Source organism: Trachemys scripta, chromosome 7 (assembly GCF_013100865.1).
Source record: "Trachemys scripta elegans isolate TJP31775 chromosome 7, CAS_Tse_1.0, whole genome shotgun sequence".
NCBI classification, from domain to species: domain Eukaryota; kingdom Metazoa; phylum Chordata; order Testudines; family Emydidae; genus Trachemys; species Trachemys scripta.
This window is the reverse complement of record NC_048304.1, coordinates 45,982,708-46,008,456: the sequence shown is the minus strand read 5'-3', so window position 1 is coordinate 46,008,456 and position 25,749 is coordinate 45,982,708. Positions and strand designations below refer to the sequence as shown.

General features: G+C 48.9%; 1 protein-coding gene across 1 annotated transcript in view; it reads right to left on the bottom strand.

Moving 5' to 3' along the window:
- Positions 1 to 25,749, bottom strand: part of LOC117880099 (dedicator of cytokinesis protein 3-like) — a 252,869-nt gene that overhangs the window by 93,172 nt on the left and 133,948 nt on the right. Inside the window, exon 3 of the mRNA XM_034775833.1 lies at positions 17,038 to 17,078. Within this exon, the coding sequence (XP_034631724.1) occupies positions 17,038 to 17,078 (41 nt within the window). The remainder of the gene's footprint in view (positions 1 to 17,037; positions 17,079 to 25,749) is intronic.

Genomic DNA, 25,749 nt, shown 5'->3' with positions numbered 1-25,749 from the left:
TTGGCGATCCTCAGTTGAAGGCCCCCCGAAGAATAGACTTTTCTCCCGAACAAGTCCAATCTCTTGGCTTCCTTGCCCTTGGGGGCAGGAGCTTGCTGGCCATGCCGCTCCTTTTCATTGACCGCCGAGACCACCAAAGAACAGGGGGATGGATGCAGAAAGAGGAAGTCAAACCCTCTAGATGGGGCGAAGTATTTCCTCTCCACTCCCTTTGCGGTTGGAGCACTGGAGGCCGGTGTTTGCCACACCGTCTTATAGTTGGACTGTACTGTCCGTATAATCGGGAGTGCGACTCTGGAGGGGCCCTCTGGGCTCAGGATATCGACCATGGGGTCATCCTGCTCTACAGTCTCCTCCGCTTGCAAGCCCAGATTGAGGGATACCCGGCGAAGCAGGTCTTGGTGTGCCCGGTGGTCAATCGGGGGAGGGCCGGACACCAGTGTGCCCGCTACCGCCTCATCTGGTGAGGAGGAAGAGGTCGGGGCCTTCTGCCCATCCTCATTGTCCTGTAAACCTGCGTCAGCCAATTGTTCCTCTGCGGCCTGACCCGCAGCGTGGGATTGGGACGGTACCGTACTCGGTGCCGAGTCCACTCCTTCCCGCTCCGGTGGTCTAGAGACCGTTGCCTCCCTATACGATTGCGGGCGGTGCCGCGGGGAGCGGGATCGGTACCGGGATGGCCCGGATCTCGAGGCTCTCGATGGGGGCCCTTGTTGGTGGTAGGCCCAGGGTGTCCAGAACGGCCATTGGCTCGGCTGGCCCCATTGGGACTGACCGTAGTCCCTGCTGTCCTGTGACCTACGGGCATACCCGCCGTATCGGTCTGAGTCAGTCCCCGAGATCACTGACGGTGATCTGGAAGGCCACGGTGGCGCCGTCTGATGGTGCCGGTCTGGTCTTGGGGAGTAGCGCCTCCGCGACCAGGATCTGGAACGGTGCCTTGCCGACCTGGACCTGGAACGGTACCGGTGATCTCGGGACCGGGAACGGCTACGGCTGGTCGGCCTCGGGTAACGAACCGCCGACGCTTCGCGGTGCCGACTCGTGCTTGGTTGCTGAGTCGGTGCCGACCGTTTGCTGAAGCCCGACTGCTGCGGTGCTTCCTGCGCCGAGGGCAACCGGGAGTCCACCGAGGCGGAGTTCGACCGGGACCGGTCCCTGGAACGGTGCCGGGACGGCGACCGTGATAGGCGCACCATCGCCGGCTTGCCTCTGCGCGGCAGCATATGCGGGGCGCCTTCAGCGCGTGCCGGGGCCTCGACGGACAAGGCAATGAGGTCCTTAGCTGCCTCAAACGTGTCCGGAGTGGAGGGCTGTTCCACGAGCTCCTCCAGCCCTTCCTCCTCGCTCGACGCGCCCATCCCGGGGCTCGACGGGCCCTTGGGCGCCGGAGCCACTACCGGGGTCCGTGTTGGGGCCGTATCGGCCTTAGGGGCACTCGAGGTTTTTACCGGTGCCGCCCTCTTGCGCGGGGAGCGACCTCGGGCCTTAGGTTGGCCCTTCACTTTCGCCGGCGAAGACGATCAGCGTCGTGTATTTCCCCGCTGGGTCGGTGCCGCGGTCTTCGGATTACCCACCGGCGCCGGTTCTCGCACCGAGGCAGGGGCACTCCGCACGGAGGCAGACGGTGCCGTCGAAGTGGAGGGCTGTAACACCGTCTCCATGAGCAGCTGCTTAAGGCGGAAGTCCCTCTCTTTTTTAGTTCTGGGCTTAAAAGCCTTACAGATCTTGCAGCGCTCTTTCTGGTGAGCCTCCCCCAGGCAACGAAGACACGAAGCGTGGGGGTCGCTCAATGGCATGGGCCTACGGCACGTGGCACAAGCCTTGAAGCCTTGGGCGTGTGGCATACCCCACCGCCAGGGGCCGGTGCCGGGGCTGAACAAACAACCCCGGCAGGAACTTTAAGTACTCTAATGAGCTGTTAACTACTGACTAAACACTACAATAACTAACTGATAACTGTTAGAACTCTAATTGACTATTGCTAAGGGACACTCTCAGACGAGAGACAGAGTTGTTCCAACGCCGCCACGGACGGTAAGAAGGAACTGGAGTGGTCGGGTCGGCAGGGATATATATACCCTGGAGCGGGGCGCCGCTCTGGCGGGAAGGAGGGGGCCCGCCGGCCCGACGGGAGCCGCTAAGGGAAAAAGTTTCCGACGTCCGTGCACACGGCGCGCGTACACCTAATGTGTAATGGACGTGAACAATCACTCGAAGAAGAACCTGAGTTCTTCCTGGCACAGGGGAGAAGAGTGAGTACCCCGTTTGTTTATACAGAACACCACTGTGGTGTTGTCTGTTAACACCGATACACATTTGCCTCAAGGTGGGTCTGAAACGTCTGACAAGCTAGGCGCATCACCCTTAGCTCCCTGACGTTGATGTGCAGCAATAGTTCTGCCTGGAACCATAAACCTTGAGTCCTGAGGTTGCCCAGGTGCGCTCCCCACCCCAGCACCAACGCATCTGTGACTAGCGACAGAGACAGCTGAGGTTTGGAAAAGGGTACTCCCGCACAAACTGTTTGTGGATCGAGCCACCATGGAGGGACTCGAGAGCCTGAGGAGAATGTGTGACCAGACTGGCCAGATGGTCCCGATTTGGTGTGTACACTTGGACCAGCCATGCCTGGAGGGGACTGAGGTACAGCCTTGCATGCTGCATCACGTAAGTGCATGCTGCCATATGCCCAAGTAATTTTAGGCAGTTCCTGACCATCGTGATGGGGAACCAGTGGAGACTTTGTACTATGGTACTCATGGCTAAGAATGAGACTCGAACTGAAACGCCCTAGCCTGGGTGGAGTCCTGGAGCACCCCAATGAATTCTATCCTTTGAGTGGGAGCCAGGGTCGACTTCACCACGTTGAGGATGAGACCAAGATTGCGGAACATTGTTCGTACCAGGTTCACATACTCCTCCACCTGGGCTTGGGACCAGCACTTGATGAGCCAGTCATCTAGGTATGGGAAAACTTGCACCTGATGCTTCCAAAGGCAGGCCACCATGACCGCCATACACTTGGTGAACACCCAAGGGGCTGACGATAGGCCAAAGGGGAGGACTGTGAACTAATTGGTGTTGGTGACCACAAATCACAGAAACCGTCTGTGGGTCGGGATTATGGAGACGTGGAAGTACGCGTCCTTCAAGTCGAGGATGGCGTACCAGTCGCCCAGATCCAGAGATGGAATGATGGAGGGCAGGGAGACCACGCAGAACTTCAGTTTCTTCATGAATTTGTTGATGTTTCGCAGGTCTAAAATGGGCCTGAGCCCACCCTTGGCCTTGGGGATTAAGTAGTAAGGAGAATAGAAACCCCTGCCCCAGAACTCCAGAGGAACCTCCTCTACCACCCCAAGCTATAGAAGCGTTTGCATCTCCGACACTAGAAGTTGCTCGTGAGAAGAGTCCCTGAAGAGGGACACAGAGGGGAGGTAGGAGGATGTGAGGGAACAGAATTGAAGAGAATATCACAATTCTACCATGCTCAGGACCCATCGGTCTGAGGTTATTTGAGCCAAGCATGGTAGAAATGGGATAGGCAGTTCACAAAGGGAGGGGAAGGATCCAAGTATTGAACTGGTGCTCTATCCAAAAGTTTGGCTTCGAGCCTGAGGGCTGCTTAGCTAAGACCTGCCCTTGGCTGGAGGAGGACTGAGATGGGCGCCTCCTCTTGCTTCTGTCCCGCTTCCTATTGTAGTCTTGTCTAGGAGGGGCAGGGTAGAAACCTTGTCTAGGAGGGGCAGGGCCAGGGGCTTGAATGTCTTTGCAGGGCTGATGTATGAAGCCCCAAAAATTTGAGGGATGCCCACGGGTCCTTAAGGCTATGTAGCCTTGAGTTTGTCTGTTCCACAAAAAGTCCGGAGCAGTCGAAGGGCAGGTCCTGAATTGTATTCTGGACCTCGTGAGGGAACCCTGAGATCTGTGGCCATGGTGCAGGTGGTCAACTGAGTACAGGGCAGCCTGAAGAGAGGTCCTGGTCATCACCTGTCCCTCCTCCAGAACCCTCCAAACTCCGAACAGGAGTCCGCTGGAAGCAATTCCTGGAATTTGGCCAGAGTTCCAGAAATTATAAGCACAGCAGTTCAGTACTGCTTGCTGATTTGCTATGTGAAGCTGGAGCCCCTCAGTGGAGTAGACTTTCCAACCAAAGAGGTCCAGTTTCTTAGCATCCTTGGATTTGGGGAGAGACCCCAGTTGCCCAGGGTGCTCTTTGTGGTTTGCTGCCTCCATCACCAGGGTCCCGGGCTGGGGATGGGTGAAGAGGTGCTCATACCCCTAGAAGGCACAAAGTACTTGCACTCAACTCACTTGGCTATCAGTGGGATAGAGGCAGGCGTATGGCACAGCACCTTGGTGGTATTTTGTATGGTTTTGATGAAGGACAGAGACACCCTTGAGGGCCCTTCTGGGACCAGAATATCCACCATCTGATCCGTGTCCTCAGAGATCTCCTCTGCCTGCAAGTTCAAGTTCTGGGCCACCCTCCCCTGTCTGGGATGATTTAGTTGGGGATTGGTCCTGCTTGCAGCAGGGGTTGGACTAGATGATCTCCTGAGGTCCCTTCCAACCCTGATACTCTATGATTCTATGAGTCCACCTCCGACTCCGACGATAAGTCGGAATCTGATCAGGGAGGTGCAGATTGAGATGGTGCCGGAGACTGGTACCACGGCGAAGGAGATCAGTGCCACATCACAGTGGGCTTGCCCCTATGTCGGATTGGCGTCTGTGCCAATGATGTTGCCCGTGCTGGACCTGGGGCCTGAGCTGGTGCACCTGCTGGTGGAGCAGGGAACTGCACCGTCATGACAATCAGCTCCTTGGCCACCTCAACTGTGTCTGGTGTGGAGGGAGCATCCAAGTCCTCCCCACGTCTTCCCGCACCGGGGACTCCACTGTGGCTGGACTCAACAGACCTCCCCGAGAGGCCGAAGTCGATGGCGCCGGTCTAGGCGGGCCCAAGGCTGGGTGTCCCAAGGTGGGATGCATCTCACTAGTGCTTGCCTGCTCCCCTGCCCTAGCAGGGGAGAACCCTCTATCAGCTTTCTTCTTCTTGTGGGCACCGGTGACTGCAAGCAGTGCCTTGCACTAGAGTTGGTTCTCAGTGTCGGGGAATGGTGATGTTGTGGCACTTTGGCAGAGTCCTTTCTCGGTGCCGAGTCTTCCCTTACCGAGGCTGTGGTGCGCACCGAAGCCGGGTCAGACGCCGTCTGAGGCAGTTGGGGTTGAAGAGCTGATGCCATCAGAAGGAGCTTTAAGCGAAAGTCTCGCTCCTTCTTAGTTCTGGGCTTAAACCCCTTGCAGATCTTACACCTGTCAGCCTGGTGTCCCTCTCCAAGACACTTTAGACAGGAGTCATGTGGGTCTCCCTTTGGCATGGGCTTCAGGCAGGACCCGCACGGCTTAAAGCCCTGAGATCGAGGCATGCCCCACTCCCCAAGATGGGAACAGAGTGGGGGGGAGGGTAACCCCCAATTAAAACTTAACTACCACACAGAACATGAACTATAACGTTATCACTAACTATACTTTTAAACTATTTGCAGGGAGAAAAGAAAGAAACCACTAGGGAATCGCTTGCTAATGCAAGAGAAGATCTGCTCCAACGACGTCACTGTCGGTAAGAAGGAACTGAAGAGGTGGCAGGTCGGCAGGGACCTATATACATGGCCATGAAGGCACCATCCACAGCTGACCCGATGGGTACCACTAGGGAAAAACCTTCCGACGATTGTGCATACAGCACACACACACACACCTACTTGGAACTGACATGAGCAATCACTCGAAGAAGAATAAAAATGTTACAGAAAAGGGAAAAGGACACTATGAATGTACTAATTCTGCTACAGTAAGAACAGAAGTTACAAAAAATGCAATAAAACCTGTTCTCACTAGACTCCCAGGCTAGATAGATTGATATTCCTAGATAAATATCCAAACTTTTCAATATATGACTGAAGCAAGCTAACCATCTCTTCAGGCTCTCCCACTGCTATTATAATTATAGGCAGTGCTTGCAGTGCAGATTATTATGATTTTATTACAGACACGACCTGTAGTACTGACTCTTATTAAGGTTGCCCGACACTTCCCAATTTAAGACGTCCAATTTTAAGACCCTGTTTTCAATTGCTTATAACTTAAACTAACTGTTTGGACTGAACTTTTCTATCCCTTGTGTCTGCCTAAGTCTGGGTGGTGGTGGTGGTTGTTTAATTTCAGCTTAAATGATTCAGCCACTCTTGAGAAAGAGGCTAGGGAATCACACATTGTTTCTCCCATGTTTCAAAATTCAAGTGACCATTTCTTTGAAAACCTCTAGCACTTCCATGCTTTAGAGCAGAAGCTTGAAATTTCGCAGGGGGTGGCCTTTGTGTTAGCAATGAGCCTTTTGCCAATTGCTTGGCCCAAATTTGGCCAAACAATAAGTCTTTGGAAAAAAAAAACAGTTCTCACACTCTCACCAGTAACTTAGATTCTTCCAACTAAATTCCCTGAAGACTCTGTCTGCATTGAGCATGCTCCAGATCAGGACTCAGCAGGACTGTACCTGCTAGAGGCCATGCCAAGTCCAACTATCTGAACTAACAACAAGGAGGCTGGCTCTACAGAGTTTTCCATGATTCCCCACTGGGTAGAGACTGAGTGGAGGAGTAAGTTGCCTGATGTGAATGCAAAGGGGACAAGAGCTAGACATGCAGTGGGGAAGGAAGTATAGATTGGGGCAAGGCGCCCGGGGTGGAGAGACTAGGAGTGGAGGATGGTAAGGGGGGGAAGAGGGAGGAAACTGGTATGGAGGGGAGAGATTAGGACAGGGAACTGGGGGGAGATTGGGACTGGGAACCAATGGAGGGGGTGGATTAGACTGGATGAAGAGCTAGGGGGACACTATGATTGAGGGTCAGTGGGTTAGGGAAAGGAAATGGGAGGAATGGGAGACCGATTTGAAAAAGAACTGAGATATAGGGGGAGACCTGGTACTGCCTGGGCAAAAAGACTGGGACAAAGAGTAGTGGGGTAGCAGGAGAAACAGGATACTGAGTTTGGATGAGGAGCCCATTGAGGAAGCCAGTGGGGATGGGGAACATGAGGGGAGGGGGGGAGACTAGAGCTGGGATCGGGAGTATGGAGGGGAGAGACTAAGATTTGCTTGGCAAGGAAACTAGGACTGGTATGAGAAGCCAGGAGCTAGGTGAAAAGGGTGGAACTGGAAAGGACAGTTACCTGTTCCGTAACTGGCGTTCTTCGAGATGCGTTGCTCAGGTGTATTCCACAGTAGGTGTGCGTGTTCGTCACGTGCACCGGTGCCGGAAGTTTTTCCCTTAGCAGTACCCGTAGCGGGGGAGCCCTACTGCGACCCCTGGAGTGGTGCCTCTATATCGCGCTATAAAGGGGGCTGCGTGCTCCCCCCACTCTCAGTTCCTTCTTGCCAGACAACTCCGACAGAGGGGAAGGAGGGCGGGATGTGGAATACACTTGAGCAACACATCTCGAAGAACGCCAGTTACGGAACAGGTAACTGTCCTTTCTTCTTCGAGTGATTGCTCAGGTGTATTCCACAATAGGTGACTCCAAGCTATACCTGATGGAGGCGGGTAGGAGTTTAAGGGTTACCAGGGCAGAGCACCGCCCTACCAAACCCGGCGTCATCCCGCGTTTGGGAGACAATCGCATAGTGCGATGAAAAGGTGTGGACAGAGGACCATGTAGCAGCCCTGCAGATGTCCTGAATAGGAACATGAGCCACGTAGGCAGACGAAGAGGCCCGAGCGCTAATCGAATGAGCCTTCACTATACAAGGCAGGGGAACCCATGCCAGGTCGTAACGTGCATATGAACAAGGTGATCCAGTGGGAGATCCGCTGGGTGGAAACTGGATGCCGCCTCATGCGCTTGGCCGAAGCAACAAAAAGCTGGGGCGGATTTTCGGAAAGGCCTGGTTCGGTCTAAGTAAAAAGCCAGCGCTCTACACACATCTAGAATGTGCAGGCGTTGGTCCTCATTGGAGGAATGGGGCTTAGGACAGAGGACTGGGAGGAAAATGTCCTGATCCATGTGAAAAGCCAAGACTACCTTCGGCAGAAACGCTGGGTGCGGACGGAGCTGGACCTTATCCCTATGGAAGACCGTATATGGGGGTTCAGAGGTCAGGGCCCTAAGCTTCGAGACCCAGAAGGCTGATTTGATAGCCACCAGGAACGCCACTTTCCACGATAAGTGGGACGAAGAACACATGGACAAGGGCTCGAAGGGGGATCCTGTGAGGCGGGAGAGCACTAGGTTCAGGTCCCAGAGCGGGACCGGGGGTCTGGTGTAAGGGAATGCCCGATCCAGCCCTTTTAGGAACCGGGACGTCATGTGGTGTGAGAACACCGAGTGGCCCTGCACTGGGGGGGTGGAAAGCTGAAATGGCCGCCAGGTGTACCCTGACCGAAGAGGGCACCAGCCCTTGGGACCTAAGAGACAGGAGGTAATCGAGGATGAGCTGTATAGATGCGGAGGAGGGGAAGGAACCCCTCTCCCTCGCCCACGCAGAGAACCAATACCATTTGGCAAGGTAGGTTCATCGTGTGGATGGTTTCCTGCTCTCAAGCAGGACCTGTCTAACATCCTCAGAACACCTCCCCTCCTCCTCATCTAACCACGGAACAGCCATGCTGTCAAGTGGAGCGCGGCCAGGTTAGGGTGGGGGAGACATCCTCTCTCCTGGGAGAGCAGGTCCGGTCGAAGCGGCAGCCTGCATGGGGGGGCCACTAAAAGTTGCAGGAGGGTCCCGTACCAATGTTGACGGGCCCAATCCGGGACTATGAGGATAATCCGTGCCCCGTCTGCCTTTACCTTCTGTAGGACCTTGCCTATCAGGGGGACCCTGCCCTGGAGCAGAATCGTGGGCATAGGCGATTCTGGACGGTGGCCAACAGATCTACCTGGGGAGTGCCCCACTCTAGGAAGAGCCGCTTGGCCACCTCCCTGTGTAGAGACCACTCGTGTTGTTGGGAGAAAAACCTGCTTAGGTGATCCGCGAGTGTTTTGCGCTTGCCGGGCAGGTGAAAAGCCCTCAGAAGGATGTTGTGGGCTATACAGAACTCCCACAGGAGCTGGGCTTCCTGGCACAATGTCACAGAATGCATGCCCCCTTGCCTGTTGATATAATACATTGTGGTCGTATTGTCCGTGAGGACTCTGACCACCTTCCCCCCTAGGAGCTGGCTGAAAGCCACGCATGCAAGGTGCACCGCCCTGAGCTCCCTGATATTTATGTGCAGGGACAATTCCGAGGGCGACCATCTGCCCTGGGTTTTGAAGCTCCTCACATGGGCTCCCCATCCCAGGTCTGAGGTGTCCAACACCAGGTCTAGTGAGGGAGGAGGCTCCCGGAAGGGGATACCCTGAAGCATGTTGCTCGGGAGGGACCACCATTGCAGGTCGGCCACTACATTGGGTGGCAACGTGACGACCTTATCCAGGCCGTCCCTGGCCTGGGAATACTGGGAGGCCAGCCAGATTTGGACGGGCCTCATCCTGAGCCTGGCGTGTCGCACCACTGAGGTGCATGCTGCCATATGGCCTAGGATTTGAAGACACACCCGTGCCGTCGTCACAGGGAAGGCCGTGACCGAGGCGATGAGACCTTTGAGCGTCTCAAATCTGTCCTGGGGAAGGGAGGCCATGGCCACCCACGAGTCTAACAGCGCCCCTATGAAGTGTATGTGCTGAAACGGGACTAACGTGGACTTCTCCTCGTTTACCACTAACCCTAGACTCATGCAGGTATCTAGCAGGAATTGTATCTGCGCCTGCACCTGGACCGAGATTTATCCTTGAGCAGCCAGTCGTCCAGGTAGGGGAAGATCTGCAGCCTGTTCCTCCTGAGGTGGGCTGCCACCACCGCCATGCATTTGGTAAAAACCCTGGGGGCCGTAGAAAGACCAAAGGGAAGGACCGTAAACTGGTAGTGGTCTCTCCCTACCAGGAAGCAGAGGAAGCACCTGTGATCCTCGAAATTATGGATATGGAAGTACGCATCCTGGAGGTCCAGGGCTGCGAACCAATCTCCCGGGTCCAGGGACGGAACAATAGAGGCCAGGGACACCATACAGAATTTGCAGCGAACCAGAAACTGGTTGAGACTCCGCAGGTTGAGGATAGGCCTGAGCCCACCTTTCGCCTTCGGGACCAGGAAATACCGGGAGTAAAACCCTTTACCCTGGAATTCCTGAGGTACCCTCTCCATCGCACTCAGGGTGAGGAGACGCGTCATCTCCTAATTTAAAAGGCAGGCGTGTTCCGGGTCCCCAGGGACATCCCAGGATGGAGGATGGACTGGTGGGGGTGAATCCAACAGCAGCCTGTACCCCTCAGAGATGGTACTGAGGACCCACCGGTCCGACGTTATATGGGACCAATGCACTCTGAAGGCCGATAAACGGCTGTCAAAAACCAACTTTATTAACTGGGGGGCTTCCCTGGCAACAGGCCAGGTGGCCCCCCGCAAAGAGTTAAAAACGCCTCTTCTCCTACCTCTTGCCCTTCGAGGGAACGGGGCGTGGGGCCGAACGGGACTGGCGCTGTGACCTGCACCTCTGGTCTCTCGGCCTCTTAGGCGGGGGCTCGTATCTGCCTCTTACGGGGGGAGCCGAGAGCTGCGGCCTGGGTTTGTCCATGGCTGGCGGGACATACAGGCCGAGAGTCTGCAGGGTGATGCGGGAGTCCTCCATCCTGTGCAGACGAGTGTTCGTTTGGTCCACAATGGCAGGTCTTGCACAAGGGACTGGGATTCCACAGACAGCCCCGACAGCGAAAGCCACAACGCCCGTCACATGGAGATAGCAGAGGCCATTGAACGAGCTGCTGTGTCAGCCGCATCCGATGCCGCCTGGAGCGCCGCCTTCGCTGCTGCTGCACCCTCGTCGACTAGAGCCCTGAATTCCTTCCTGTCTTTTCTTGGAGGGAAAGCTTGAATTTTGGCAGAGACCCCCACAAGTTAAAGTCATACCTGCTCAGAAGTGCTTGATGGTTTGCCACCCTGAGCTGGAAACTCGCAGAGGAATAAACTTTTTTCCCAAAAGTGTCCAGTCTCCTGGCATCCTTGTCTTTGGGGGTGGGGGTGGGCTGGCCATGTCTTTCACGGTGGTTGACGGACTCCACCACCGGTGAGTTCGGGGTAGGATTAGTGTACAGGAACTTATGCTCCTTTGTTGGCACAAAGTATTTCCGCTCTGCCTTCTTAGAAATGGGCGGCAGAGAGGCCGGGGTTTGCCAGAGTCCGATAGAAATGTTGGCTACCCCTTGGTGAAGCGGTAGGGCCACACGGCCCGGTGCCAAGGAGGACAGGACATTAAACAAATTGTCCGACGGCTCCTCCATCTTCTCCGCCTGGAGCTGGAGGTTGGTGTCTATGCACCGGAGAAGCTCTTGATAAGCCTTAAAATCCTCCTGAGAAGGAGGGGGTGGCGCTGCTATGGACTCGTCCGGTGCCGATGAGACGACCAGTACTGTTCCTAGGGCATTAGGTGGTACCGGTGGGTCGCACTCCACACCCGGGTCCCGGTGCGGTGCCGATGGTTTGGTACCCGAGGACTGCTCTCGGTGACGAGGCGGGGACGCCGGGGGAGCTTGGGATGCCCCAGCCATGGAGTGGGGCCTCGCCTGTGTGGGCACCTGGGGCCACGGTGTCCACTGGCACCATTGTCCTTGCCATGGCGCCCCTTGCCACTGAGTCGTCTGAGGCCCTACCAGCGTTACATGCTCTTGCGGGACGATGTGGCCTGGGGAAGGACGACTGGGAGCCGAGGCAGAAGTGACTGAGGAGCGCACGGTTCCATAGGAGCGGCTGGACCGGTCCCGTCCACGTTGGCTCCGACCCCAGGATTTTGTCCTCGACGACGATGAGACATATACGTCGGAGGTGCTATCTCTGGACTCCCTTCAGCGACCGTGGCTATGACGCCTCGGTGCCGGTGCCGGTCGGGATGCACTCTGAGAATGGCGTGCGCCATGGTACGATCAGCGGTGCCGATGGCGTCGAGCCCTGCTATCACTGCAGCTGGACGAGGAGCGTTGACGCTTTCTGTCCCAGCGCCCATGGCCCGAGGAAGACTCTGGAGACGTGCTCTCAGGCGATCCCGACAATGGAGTGGAGATCTGGCGCGGGCTACGGAAAGGGCCCGTGGACTGAGCAGGGACCTCAACCTCCGATCTGGCCGGGGAGAGTTGGTGAGCGCCCAGCAGCAGCTTCTCTCGGGACCGGGGACCTGACTCGGTGGCACACCCGGCACTGTCAGGACAAGGATATCGTGTGCTGCCTGGGCTGCCTCCGGTGTCAACGGGATTCTCACCGCCAGAAGGCGCACGCGAATGGGGCCGGACTACTCCGCTCAACACGAGTCGGAGGTCTTGGTCCCGGGGACGGATCGTGGGCTGCCCAACTTGAATCTGGCCTCATCCCTGTCCTTGTCTCGGCGCCGCTGGGTCTTGCCTTGCTTCTTGGCAAGGGAGCGGTGCCGACTGGTGACGGTGCTTCACTGCGCACCGAGGACACGGTGCCCGGTGCCGGGTCGGGTCAGCGCGCCAGTGCCGGGGCCAATGCCGACTCCATAAGTAGGGCGCGGAGTCGGATCTCACGTTCGCGCTTAGTCCGGGGCTTGAACGACTTACAGATTTTGCAGCGCTCACTTATGTGAGCCTCGCCCAGACAGCAAAGACACTCAGAGTGTGGATCGCTTCTGGGCATGGAATTGCAACAGGAGTCGCACGACTTGAAGCCTGGGGCTTGGCCCACTAACTGTAGAAACTACTAACAGTCGAAGATTGTACTACTAAGGATAGACGCTGCAGCAATGCTGGAGCATAAGTTCCGACAACCTTCACTGCCGGCAAGAAGGAACTGAGGGTATGGAGAGCACACAGAATCATAAACTATCAGGGTTGGAAGGGACCTCAGTAGGTCATCTAGTCCAAACCCCAGCTCAAAGCAGGACCAGTTCCCAACTAAATCATCCCAGCCAGGGCTTTGTCAAGCCGGGCCTTAAAAACCTCCAAGGAAGGAGACTCCACCGCCTCCCTAGGTAACACATTCCAGTGCTTCACCACCCTCCTAGTGAAAAAGTGTTTCCTAATATCCAACCTGGACCTCCCCCACTGCAACTTGAGACCATTGCTCCTTGTTCTGTCATCTGCCACCACTGAGAACAGCCGAGCTCCATCCTCTTTGGAACTCCCCTTCAGCCCCCTTTATAGCACGATATAGAGGCGCCACTCCAGGGGTTGCAGCGGGGCTCCCCCACTATGGGTACTGCTAAGGGGAAAACTTCCGGCACCGGTGCACATGGCAAGCACACACACCTACTGTGGAATAAAACATGAGCAATCACTCGAAGAAGAATGAGGAGCCAGCAATAGGGACGAGACAGAATTGGGAAAAGGAGAGGTTGGCAGGGATGGGGCTGAAGGCGTCACTCTTGAGCGTAAAAGGCAGAACAGACTGTGCCAACTAGAACACACTCCCTTCCAGAGCCTGGAATTGAACCCGATTACCAAGTTTCATCATCCCCCTGCTGTCAGCAAGCATCTCCAAACCCCATTGGGAAAAGGTGCCAAGTTCCCTCTACTGCATGACCACACAGAGAATGACAACCTAAGGCTGCTATGAGTTACTCCTTTAGCTCACGTGGCAGAGGGTGTGATGTATTTAACAGTCCCAATCCTGTTGATGACCCATGTATGTGGATTCTTTTCCTCCATCCTATATGATGCTAAATAAGTCACTTAAACCAACCTTTTCACAGGTTGTCACTAACTGAGTATTCCACATTTTCTGAGTGCCTGACTTGAGACCCTGGACTCTGATTTGTAGAAGTGCTGAGTACTAACTACTGCAACTGAAATCAATCAGAAGCTGAGCTCCAAGCAAATGAAGTGCTATAAAATGCTAAATACTCTGAAAAATCAGGTTCTAGGTGTCTCAAATTGGGCACCCAAAATTACTGGATACTTTAGCCTTAATCTCTCTCAGTGCCTCAATTCCCCATCTGCAAAATGGGGGAGTTGTAAAAATATATTCATTCATATTGATGAAGCACTCAGACATCGTAGTGATGAGTGCCATAGAAAACCCCCATGTGGAAATTAACAAGTCTGTCTTCAGAGCAGGGTTTCAATAGTGTGCAGTAAATAAGCCATGGGGCCACACAACAAACAATAGAGAGAACAGTATCAAATAGCTGCTCATTAAGCAGGCACTTTCCATTCTGTTTACTTTGTCCACTGAGGCTCATATCGTCTGTCCCAGTCTGCTCACATTCTCACTCCCAAACTCCCTTCTGTTCTCTGCTCCTCTCTCTCCCATTTTCACCCCTGCTACTCAACATCCTGACTTCCACAACTTCCCTCTGCTCCTCAGCCTCTACTTTCAAGTCAACTTGCTTTATCATTCTCTTCCATTCTGCCACTACAGAAGCAGAAGCATTGAGAGCAAAGGAGAGAGTCTCCCTGCTCTTACTTCTGGTGCCTGGTGCCACAGTGTCCCTTTGCTGCCAGGAGGAGCAATTGCAGGTAAAGTCCTGCATGGCTTCTGCAGTCCTAGGATACAGCATGCTCAGTCGCTCTGTCAGGATGGCACAGACAACCTTGCCAGTACATAGAAGCTCTGTAGTGGTGGTGGAGCCAGGGCCGGCTCAAGGCACCAGCTTAACAAGCAGGGCTTGGGGCGGCCAACGGAGAGGGGCGGCACCTATGGCAATTCGGGGGCGGCAGGTCCCTCACTCCCTCTAGGAGCGAAGGACCTGCCGCTGCCGATCGCGGCTCTTTTTTTTTTTTTTTTTGCTTGGGGCGGCAGAAATGCTTGAGCCGGCCCTGAGTGGGGCACATTTTGTACAGACTGAATCGTCAGAAAATAATACTGCTAACCTTTAACAAAACTCTACTAATCATGTCCAAACTGATTTTCCAGGGACTCATAAACTTGGCCAAATTTGAGAAGATTTTCAGTGGGACAAAAGATCTCTCTGACACCAGAGTGACCCCTTTGCCAAATTTCAAACATCTGCTGCAAAGCATGGAAATGCTAGAGCAGGGGTTCTCAAACAGGGGGTCCTAAGGTTATTACATGGGGGGGGAGGGTCACGAGCTGTCAGCCTCCACCCCAAACCCAGCTTTGCCTCTAGCATTTATAATGGTGTTAAATATATTAAAAAGCAACAGAGGGTCCTGTGGCACCTTTAAGACTAACAGAAGTATTGGGAGCATAAACTTTCGTGGGTAAGAACCTCACTTCTTCAGATGCAAGAAGTGAGGTTCTTACCCACGAAAGCTGATGCTCCCAATACTTCTGTTAGTCTTAAAGGTGCCACAGGACCCTCTGTTGCTTTTTACAGATTCAGACTAACACGGCTACCCCTCAAATATATTAAAAAGTGTTTTTAATTTATACGGGGAGGGTCACACTTAGAGGCTTCTTACGTGAAAGGAGTCACCAGTACAAAAGTTTGAGAATCCTTGTGCTAGAGTATCTCAAAGAAAGAGTTGAGAATTTTTTTAACGTGAGCAAAACTATGTATTTTTCCCTCACCTTGTTGTAAGAAATGGCTAAAACATTTTAGCTGAAACTTTCCAAAAACATTCAGCCTGAGAGAAACAACTGACATGGGAAATATGAGTCTGAACGGTTTATGTTTGGCAAAGTTATAAGTAACTGAAAACAAGGTCTCATAATGGAAAGCATTGCATCTTTAACAACAGGCATAGTTACCAGCTTTGCCTACAATTAGTTGTACACACACAATTTTAAATACAGTCATACCAAAAAAATGGCTACTTTTCCCTACTTTTCACAGTATCCCTAGAAAAGATGCCAAGATTCAAAATACACAGTTGCTCAGCACCAAGAAAATATACAAGCCATCCACACAGAGATCAAAGGCTAACAGACAGACAACATACACAGGAGCTAAAAATAAACTAGTTCAACAATTTACAAAAAAAAAAACTCACTGAAGTACTAAAATGAAGAATTTTCAAGGAAAAAAATAAACGAGGAAAAGTCCCTTTCCATTGAAATACAAACTTGAAGCAGATTCTTCCATAGGTTTTCCCAACAAGAGTGACTTCACCAGGAAAGTCAATAACGAACACATACATTTCAACCATACAGAAATACAGGAAAGGTGGAAATGCTGCTTGGATTTACTTTATCTGATTTACTCCCACTTTATGCAGTCTGTTTCTGAGGCACTGTGTTGGTTACCTAGGAAACTGGTAAGTTTGAACAGTTCTTGTGTCAGAACTGTGAACACAGATTTATGCAGTGTACAATGTAACAATAAATGCACAAGTGAATGAAATGCTCAACAACTTAGTGGATTTTTATTAGAAGAAAAATATAATTAATTGAACACTATGTAGGTTTTATTTTTGAAAAAACAAAAAATTCATTAGACACTAGTGTTCATTAATATACTTTTACAAATTACATTGAAAATTACAGTATTTTAAACTAAAGCCAGTTGAATGTTAGAAATAGTTTGTGTCTTTGTATACTTAAGTGTAAATGAACTCACACAAAAATTCACAGCCAGCATAAAGAGCCCTCCTAGTGCAAAATTTCCTTGATTAGGCTATAAAATCTGTGAAATATAAAACGTTAAAAATATTCTCCCCCAATTAGGTTTTCTTTAAAAATTCTTTTATTTATATTTTGATGAAGTGTATTATTTAAATTTGTTTAAAAAATCCTGAATTAAGAATTGTACAGGCTTTTTTAGGCATTTGGGCTTTTTTGAAAAAAAGTCAAAATGGATGCAGCCTACATGTATGCAGGTGGAAAGGGTCTCTGAACCTTTGGGATGACTAAGAAGCAATGTTTATCAATTCAGAAGAGAATTCAGTACAATTATATATGCCAAAATAATTATAAAGGGAAGTGGAGTCTTAAGAGTGATGGAGAAAACGGGTTAGGGCTGCAACAGCAAGGTGGAAAGCCCTCATTCTCAAATAATTTTTAAAAATAGAGACTGTATTTACACTTACCTTTACATTGGGCTTCTTAATGGAAACTCCTCTGTACCAGCCTAAAACAGGACAAAATATACTGTATTAAATTGTAGCACTGCATTTCTTTATACTGAAATAATCTGACTGCCACTGGCAAAACAGTCCAAATGCTGAGGTCATCTTTTATTCCTGAGGGCATTTTGCGCCAAAAAATTCTGCGCCAACAGAATTAAATTTCTGCACACAATATTTTAAAATTCTGCAAAATTCTGCAAATATTATTTCTCAAATAAATGTGGAGGCTCCAGCATAGCATTGGTGAGCACAGGCCACTAGCTGCACAGAGGTGGGAGATCACTGTACAGTTACTCCCCCGAACCCCTAGGACACAAACTCAGCGGGGAGACTGCACCCAACCCTGACACAGTGCAAGGACCGGGCCGGTGCCTCAATGCCAGGTGCACCAGGTGTGGGCAGGCTGGCTCAGCAAGACAGGATCCAAGTGTGGAGGGGCTTAGTGTTGGGGGATCCAGGTGTGGGTTGAGAGGGTTCTCTGTGGAGCAATTTGGGTGCAGGCGGCTCAGTGGGGGATCTGGATGCACAGAGGCTTGTTGGGGGGTTCTGGGTACAATGGCAATGGGACTCTGTAGGGGGTACAGGTGAAGGTGGTTGGGGCTCAGCAGGGGGGAATTTCTGGGTGTGGGCGTATAGAGCTCATCAGGGGAGTCTGGGTGTGTGGGGCTCAGTGGGGTGGAGATCCAGGTGCAACTGCTTGGGGCTCGGTGGGGTGGGGATACAGGTGTGGGTGGCTCATTGGGGTGGTCCAGGTGCAGGGGAAGTGGGGTTCATCAGGGTGGGTTCTAAGTGCAAGGGGGTGAGGCTCGGTGAGAGGATCTGGGTATGATGGGGTTTGGATTCATGGGGGTTGGGCAGATGGAGGAGCAGCTCCCTGTACAGGGATCCCTCCGCCTGCAGCTGAAGTGCAATGGGTGCAGGAAGTGGGGGAAGAGGTGGGGTTTGCAGAGCTTCCTGCAGCCGGGGGAGAAATCTGGGGGTGGGACTGACCAGGCCCCGGATGCTGTGCAGGGGAAGAGGAAGTCCTGTCCTCCCCAGCCCAGCACAGGGCAGGAGCCACCAACCAGGTCTTCCACAGTCCCACCTCCTGCCCCACAGTGATTTACCTCTCTGCCAGCTGCCCTGGGCATCCAAAACATACTGCTGGGGAGGGCCACATGACTGCTCTTGTGACTTCCCTTTGCTTCCTCATCAGAAAGTAATTTTTCTGCAGGGAATCAAAGAAATCTGCGGGGGACATAAATTCTGCTCATGCACAGTGGTGCAGAATTCCCCCAGGAGTAATCTTTGAAACAGTCACTATAGCTTATATAGGTTATTAACTCTTGAAAGATTTTTATTCTGCAGTGACCACAAGCCATAAGAATCTTGTACTCCTGCTTATTGCCACTAAGAGATAGAAACAGCTTAGTGTTTGTAGTCTCTTTAAACTACTTGGAACCATTGGCAGCTGTGGTGAGTACACATTCAGCACACATGCAATAATTCATCCTGAACATCTTTCCTATATGGAAGAAGACATTCCAGTACATTTCTAACACACTTGAATTTTATAGGTTCTACATTTAATCAGGAAAGCAAACATGTGGAAAGGATGTATACTGTGTAAATACTGCCCTGTCACAGTTTCTCTGGTGTGGGATCAGTTAAGTTGCACCAACAATGCGAAAAGTCATATTGGGAACACCAGGGGGACACCACGAGCTGTATCTTGGATGACAGGGCAGCCTTCACACTACTTAAACCCTGCAGTCACACTATGCTTGGATGAGGTGCCCAGTGGCAGCATGTCTAAAGAACAGTGATGGAAACAAGTCAAGAGATGGACCTCAGGATCTAAAATTGCACAAATCCAATTATTATTCTTAAATCCCATTCAAGTGTCACACAAGAGCTCCAGATAGTAGTATTCCAACAACAGCCTACAATAAGGGCCATAAGGGGTTCGAATTTCATTCATAACAAGCTACCTGAGTTTCACCAACAGGTGAAAAGAATTTCACTTTATGTAAGCTAGCATCAGCAACAAAAACAGAAAAAATCAAAACTGATGGTGCTGAAAGACCAACTAGGTTGATACTGTAGAGCTGAGTGAGAGAAACAAATGGACAGAGACAATTAGAAAAGTCAACCCTAGGAAATATATCTAGCCAAGGGGAGTGAAGCACAGATTCCTTTTCTTTTTTCCCTTTTCATGCCACAAACATAATATATTTCGGTTACTTTACTAGTTATTATTATAGGTAGAGCTGGTAGCTATGCCTACAGTTAAAGTTGTTTAACCTTTTCCATTTCCTTTTCCCTGTTTTCAGCTGCTTAAAATTTTCCCAAACTTCAACCATTCAGGCTGAAATTTTCTATGCCAGGTGTTTGCCTCAGGGTGATCAACTAAAATGGGTCAGCTGTTTCTGAGAACAAGATTAGAGAAAAATGTGTTTTGCCTATTTAAAAATTGCTCTCAATCATTTCATTGAGAAAGTCTAGTACCTCCATGCTCTGGAGCAGAAAACTGGCAATTGGGATTGCTCTGGTATCAGAGATATGTCTTTTGTTATCCCAAGGAAAACTGCCCAAATTTGACCGAGTTATTAACCTCTGAATAAAAAGTTTCACATATTTACACATATTCAGAAGAGATTTCTTAGAGTTCAGACACTCAATTCTCCAAAGATTCCATCTGCACTGAGCATGCTCCATCCCAGAAAACCTGGGCTGATCAGAACTTTTATCGCAATTACTCATCCTCATTGCTGGGGATCACTGTGGCAGCATGCACCAAAACTGAGAACAGGGAGACCGTCTCTCCTGTGTTCTCAATGCTCCTTGCTAGCACACAGGCAGTGTGGAGAAGTATTAAGCAGCTTGACTGACATGCGGAGGCATAGGGGCTGAGGAAGGGGAAGAGGAGCAGACAGGGAGATAGGAGCAGGAGACAGGGAAGAAGGGATAGGAGTATGGGAAAGGATGGGGTAGAGGGTATAGGAGCAGGAACTAAAGAAGGCAGGGATAGGAGCAGGAGCAGAGGATGAGGACAAGTGGGAACTGGAGACAAGGTTAAGAGCTCTGAGGCCAGGCTGTGATGGAACCAGATGGGGGGGAGGGGAGAGAGACTGGAGGATTTGTAAACACGAGAGCACATTCCCCTCCAGAACTGGAATTGAACCCAGGATTCCTGAGTATCAACTTTTCTCTGCTGTCTAGCAAATAATTATAAAACCCGAAGTTTGTCTCTCATACATCTCTAGAGGTAAGCCTGCACAGATAACAGTCTTCAACTGCTACCTGTTAATCTGTGGGTGTGTGTACATATCCATTATGATAAAGTCTTTAATTATGATCATATACTATTGTTTCCATAAGACCCCTGCCTCATTCAGTGCACAGAATGGACAGTGCTCAGGGAATGAATCAGGGACGTGTACTGAATAAGGCTGTTGTCTGTACGACTCATGCCTCAGTTTTGTAGAAGTTAGAAGGTGTATAGTGAATGAGGTGGTATAATTGCAGATTATCATAACGGATATGCACAAAGAGTAAATTAATGAATCACAGACAACCTTAATTCTGGCATTTCCTAACTATTGAGGTCTTGACATTGCAACCTTAAGAGTCTTTTCCTGTTATTTTTGTATATTATTATTACTATAGTACTGAGGTTTTTCTCTTTTTAAAATAATCTCTTCTTATAAAAATGTACACATAGCAAATTTTTAAATAATCAGCAATTCTAATATAATATTACTGTTATTAATAATTTGTATTATGGCTGCTTGTAAAAGCCTCATTCAATATCAGGGCCTAATTATGCTTGGCATTTTACAAACAAACACCAATAAAGAGGAGACCCCGGCCCTGGATTATAAAATGTTCCCAGTCTCTACTATGATAGTATGTTAAAGAATCAAAAATAAATATTCATACCCAGTTCCTCTGACCCAAAAAAAAAAAAAAATTACAGAATTAATTATGGCATCAATACTGACTCCATAGTTGAGACTGAGTTGATTCTAGCACATAAAGGAAGCATACAGGTTTGTTATGGACAGAAAAACAAAGCATATCCTCTTTAAAATTATAGCAGTTCACATACAGAATGATTTTTGACAGTTTACAAGTAAATCTTTTAATTACTTAGGAATGAAAAATAATTTAAAATAGGTCCTTTAAGAAATTAAGTACCCAGTGTCAGAACTTTGCCTCTAATAATCTCAGTAACAGAATAAAAGACTTTTCAAATTTCTCATACAAAACTAACTGAAATGTTACACATAGGCCACATTTGATTTTTTTTCTTATTAATGGCCATTTTCCCCATTACTTTTCATAACTGAAAGTTTCTCTTTCAGGAAAGGCTAAAGGATACAATGGTCTGCCACAGAGAATTTCACAAAGAACAGCCCTTTTTCAAAACAGTTGCCATTTCTCAGTGTTCTCAACAGTCCAGAAGCTACAACAGCCTTCAGATGGATGACATTTTGAGAAGCGTTTCTCTTATTCATTTTTTTTCAATGACTCTTCCCTTGGACTGAGTGTAAAACCATCAAGGGAAAAGACCCTGAAGATGAGAAAGTTTAAAATAGCCGTCTCTCTGAAGGGACACGGACTGATAAGTCACTCCAACAACTGCCCAAAGTTAGGTTGTACCCTTGCACAGGCTTTTTACAAAAACTCCATATCAGCTATTGCCAACTACATGACATCAAAAATCATGAGAACCCAAAAATCATGAGATTGAATTTTTTTTTAAATTAATGGATTTGGGGGCCAAAGTGTGTTTTTTAGTCAGTCTTTTGACTTTCCAACTCCCCTCTGCTATTCTGCCAAGGTGTGAGAGAGAGAGAATATCAGATTGAAAAGTCAACCCTTAATTAACACTAAAATTTACTACACCCCCTCTCCATGGTTTCTAGGAGGGTGACTCTACTTACTCTCTCCATACCCCTAAGATGGGGAACAGCCATCCATTTCCCATCATAGCCTTGACTCCACCCTCTGAGTTTCCCCCTTTTCCATCATATTCCCCTCCTCAACCTTCCTCTGTGATCTGCCCCTGCATTCTCCTGCCTCCTATCCAATCACCTGCATGTTCATAAGTCAGGGACAAAAAAAATCAAATGAACAATGAACATCCAAGAAAGGATATTTTCTTGCTACAAACCATGAAGAACTCTCCCTATTTATCAAGTTTTCCAAATATTTTTTGATAAAGATTTATATGAGCTGCAAAGATCTTTACATGCAAGAATGTCTTTAAAACATAACCACCTTGCTAACTGCAGGAAATCTCTAACGCAAGCAGAATTTCCTATAACTCACTCAGTGCAGTACTTATATTTGTAATCTTAATTAAAAAAAAAAATCACTCAGATTCAAAGCATTTCAAAAATAATTTAAACCATTCTACATTGTTGTACAATTTAGATAATTGTGTTAATATATAAATTATGTAGTAATAACAAATTCAGGGTTTTTAAAAACATCATAATTAACTGTCTAAATAACTGTTGGGTGAAGTTTAACACACTCTGGCCAAAATGTTCAGGTTTATTAATTCAACATTTTTATGAACCAAAAGCATACCTTGCAGTTACAATTACTATAAAAGCAATGAATGGCAGATAGGCAGAAAAAGAAAACAGCCAGCTATATTTTCCTGGAGGGCAGGCAGGTCATGATGGATTTCTCCTACGATGCTCCAACTATCCCCTTACCTTCTAGCATCTGTCTTCAAACCAATTTCAAATTACATACCCATAACTATACTCCAATAAACATTAAGAATTATGTCTTATATAACTCATACAATATGAATTCACAAGCTTAGATGTACACATTTTTTGCTATCTGGGCTATCTCATTATCTCCACATTATCATATCTTTTCCAAATGGTTTACTTTCATTGTTCACATGTTGATCATGCATGCTGACCAGGCCATCTACTCCTTACTCAATACAGGGACTTTCCTGTTTTTCTGTAATCGCCATTTGTCAGTATATTTTGTATATCCATTGAATATGCATTTGTCAGTACATTTCTGTGGTCAGAACATTACCCTTGTCCCATACAGCAGCTATAATCATTGTGCAAGCTTTCATAAGGGCAAGTCAGCAAGACAAAACTCATGCCGAGCAAAGACTAGATCAAAGTCAACCAGCCTAGCATAAGTATTATCTTGGCCTGTCCAAACTTATTCCCTATACATGCCCCATACTTGTTATGTTTCCAACATTGGTAAAAATCAGTGTGGATAAAAATAGATTTTTTTGAATATTTTAAAATCAGATTATTGTATTCAAATGTCAGATTTTTTATAATTATTTAAACGATAAGTTTTTCCTTTTAAAAATAAACAGTATAAAATGAAATCTGAATTTAAGGCAAAGTATGTTAAGGCCTATATTTATTGCAATCTCTTAAAAAATTTAAATAAAAAATAAATATGCTGAATCCATGAGGCTCTATCAAAAATGTTGAGTTAAAGGCTTCCTTTCTATATAAAGAAATAATCATGGGAAAACATCTAACTTTTGAGGTTAAGCTTTATAAATATGGCACAAAAGGTCATGTATTGTATTAAGGCCTTGGTGCAGTGGGGGACTGAGAGGCTGTGCTAGGGGGTGCAAGAGACTGGCAAAGTCATCACAGTTCTGGGACCCAACCTCTGATTCCAGGAGACACCATCAAGTATCTCATCAAGTTCATCCATTGAGCCCATGTGTGTGGTCTCGTATTCCTATTTTATAGCTTCTCCCTACCTGAGCTCTGATTGGCTCAGTTCTCAAATAATGAATATTATGACTCCAACCAACATGGAAACTTATGCGTCAGTGCATGGAAAAACACTGATCTGCCCAGTAACTACCAGCCCTTGCTTCTCGATAGTTCTGGGCCCTTTGAGTAAATGGCCTTGCTTGTCCCCTTCTATGTGTACACGGACAGAGAGAGAAACAAAAATCCATTAAATTCTTCACAGACTCCCTCTCTGTCTCTTAAATAAAATACTGGAACGCAAAAAGCATGTGGGTTACACAAGCAGAAGTCTTGCCTGGTTGTTGTTCATTTTTGTTTTTCTGGGGGTAACGGTGGGGGAGTTATGTAATAAGGTGGAAAGAACAGAGCGTACAACCAGAAAAGAGCAACATTGGTGTCAAAAGCAGGACACTGTAGGGAAAAAGTAGTAACATTCTTCCGAGTGAAGCTTCTAGTGTTGATTTCAAAACCTGTGTAGTGGAGAAAAGAACTGCCATGGTTGTAGGTCATAAAAAAGACCCTCTTTGGGAATATTTTCAATAAATTTCTGTACCTTTACGTAAAAAAGGAACACGTTCAGGGGCTGGTTCCAACACAGGACACATCACCTCCTTCATCTGGTGAACTTTTAGGCAGAAGTCCTCTGCTTCTTTGTACTGGTGGGTACGAGGTACAAACTGGACATTTGTTCCTCGTGTGTCCTTCCCCCTAGGCAGATTAAGCAGCTTTTGTGCCTGTTCATGACAGGGAAAATCGCCCTGTAGGTGGCACACTACTTGAAACCTGTCGATTTTTTCATAATAAATTCTCAGATCACTACACTAAATACTTACAATGAACTAAAGTATCTATAACTATATACACCAAGCTTTTCAGAAAACGCTGGCTAACTGATGTAAATAGCTCTGGGGAGCTCCGAATCTCACCATTGGTAGTGAAAAGGAACCAAGAAGGAGATATACCCCTTTTATAGCCCCAGCACAACTCACAAAAAGTCATAGCCATGATGCGGGTGGTTGAGTCAACTGAGTCCAGGGCAGACTGAAGAGAGGTCCTGGCCCCCACCTTTCCCTCCTCCAGAACAGCTCCAAACTCTGAATGGGAGTCCGCTGGAAGTAATTCCTGGAATTTGGCCAGAGAGTTCCAGAAATTATAAGCACAGCGGCTCAGTACCACTTGCTGATTTGCTATGTGAAGCTGGAGCCCCCCCCGGTGGAGTAGACTTTCCGACCAAAGAGGTCCAGCATCTTAGCATCCTTGGATTTGGGGGAGGCCCCAGTTACCCCCAGTCCCGGGCTGGAGGTGGGTGAAGAGGTGCTCATACTCTTAGAAGGCACAAAGTACTTGCGCTCTACTCACTTGGCTATCACTGGGATAGAGGCAGGCATGTGCCACAGCACTTTGGTGGTATTTTGTATAGTTTTGACGGAGGCAGAGCCACCCTCGAAGGCCCTTCTGGGACCAAAATATCTACCATGGGATCTGTGTCCTCAGAGACCTCCTTTGCCTGCAAGCTCAAGTTCTGGGCTACCCTCCTGAGAAGGTCTTGATGGGCCCTGGTGTCCATAGCGGGCAGAGTGATGATTTCTAGTGAGACTTTTTAAGTGACTTTTCCATCTGAACAGGAGTAGGTCTCTGATTCACTAATTGGATTGCTTCAAAAGCAGTAATGAGTAGTGGAGAGCGTGAAAAGGATTGGAAGGAGAGAAACAAACATGCTTCACACATCACTAGACCCGCTTAAGTGTAATAGTAAAGTCAGTTTATACTCATTTTTCTATTATACCTCCCTCAATTTTCTACCTTTATATCGAGATACAATCAATGACAAGGAGTAAAGAAGCCTTGAAAAAGGCATAAAACACAAATTTGAGGTTACAATGCTAACAATATAAAGGAAATAAAACCACCTAAATAGAAT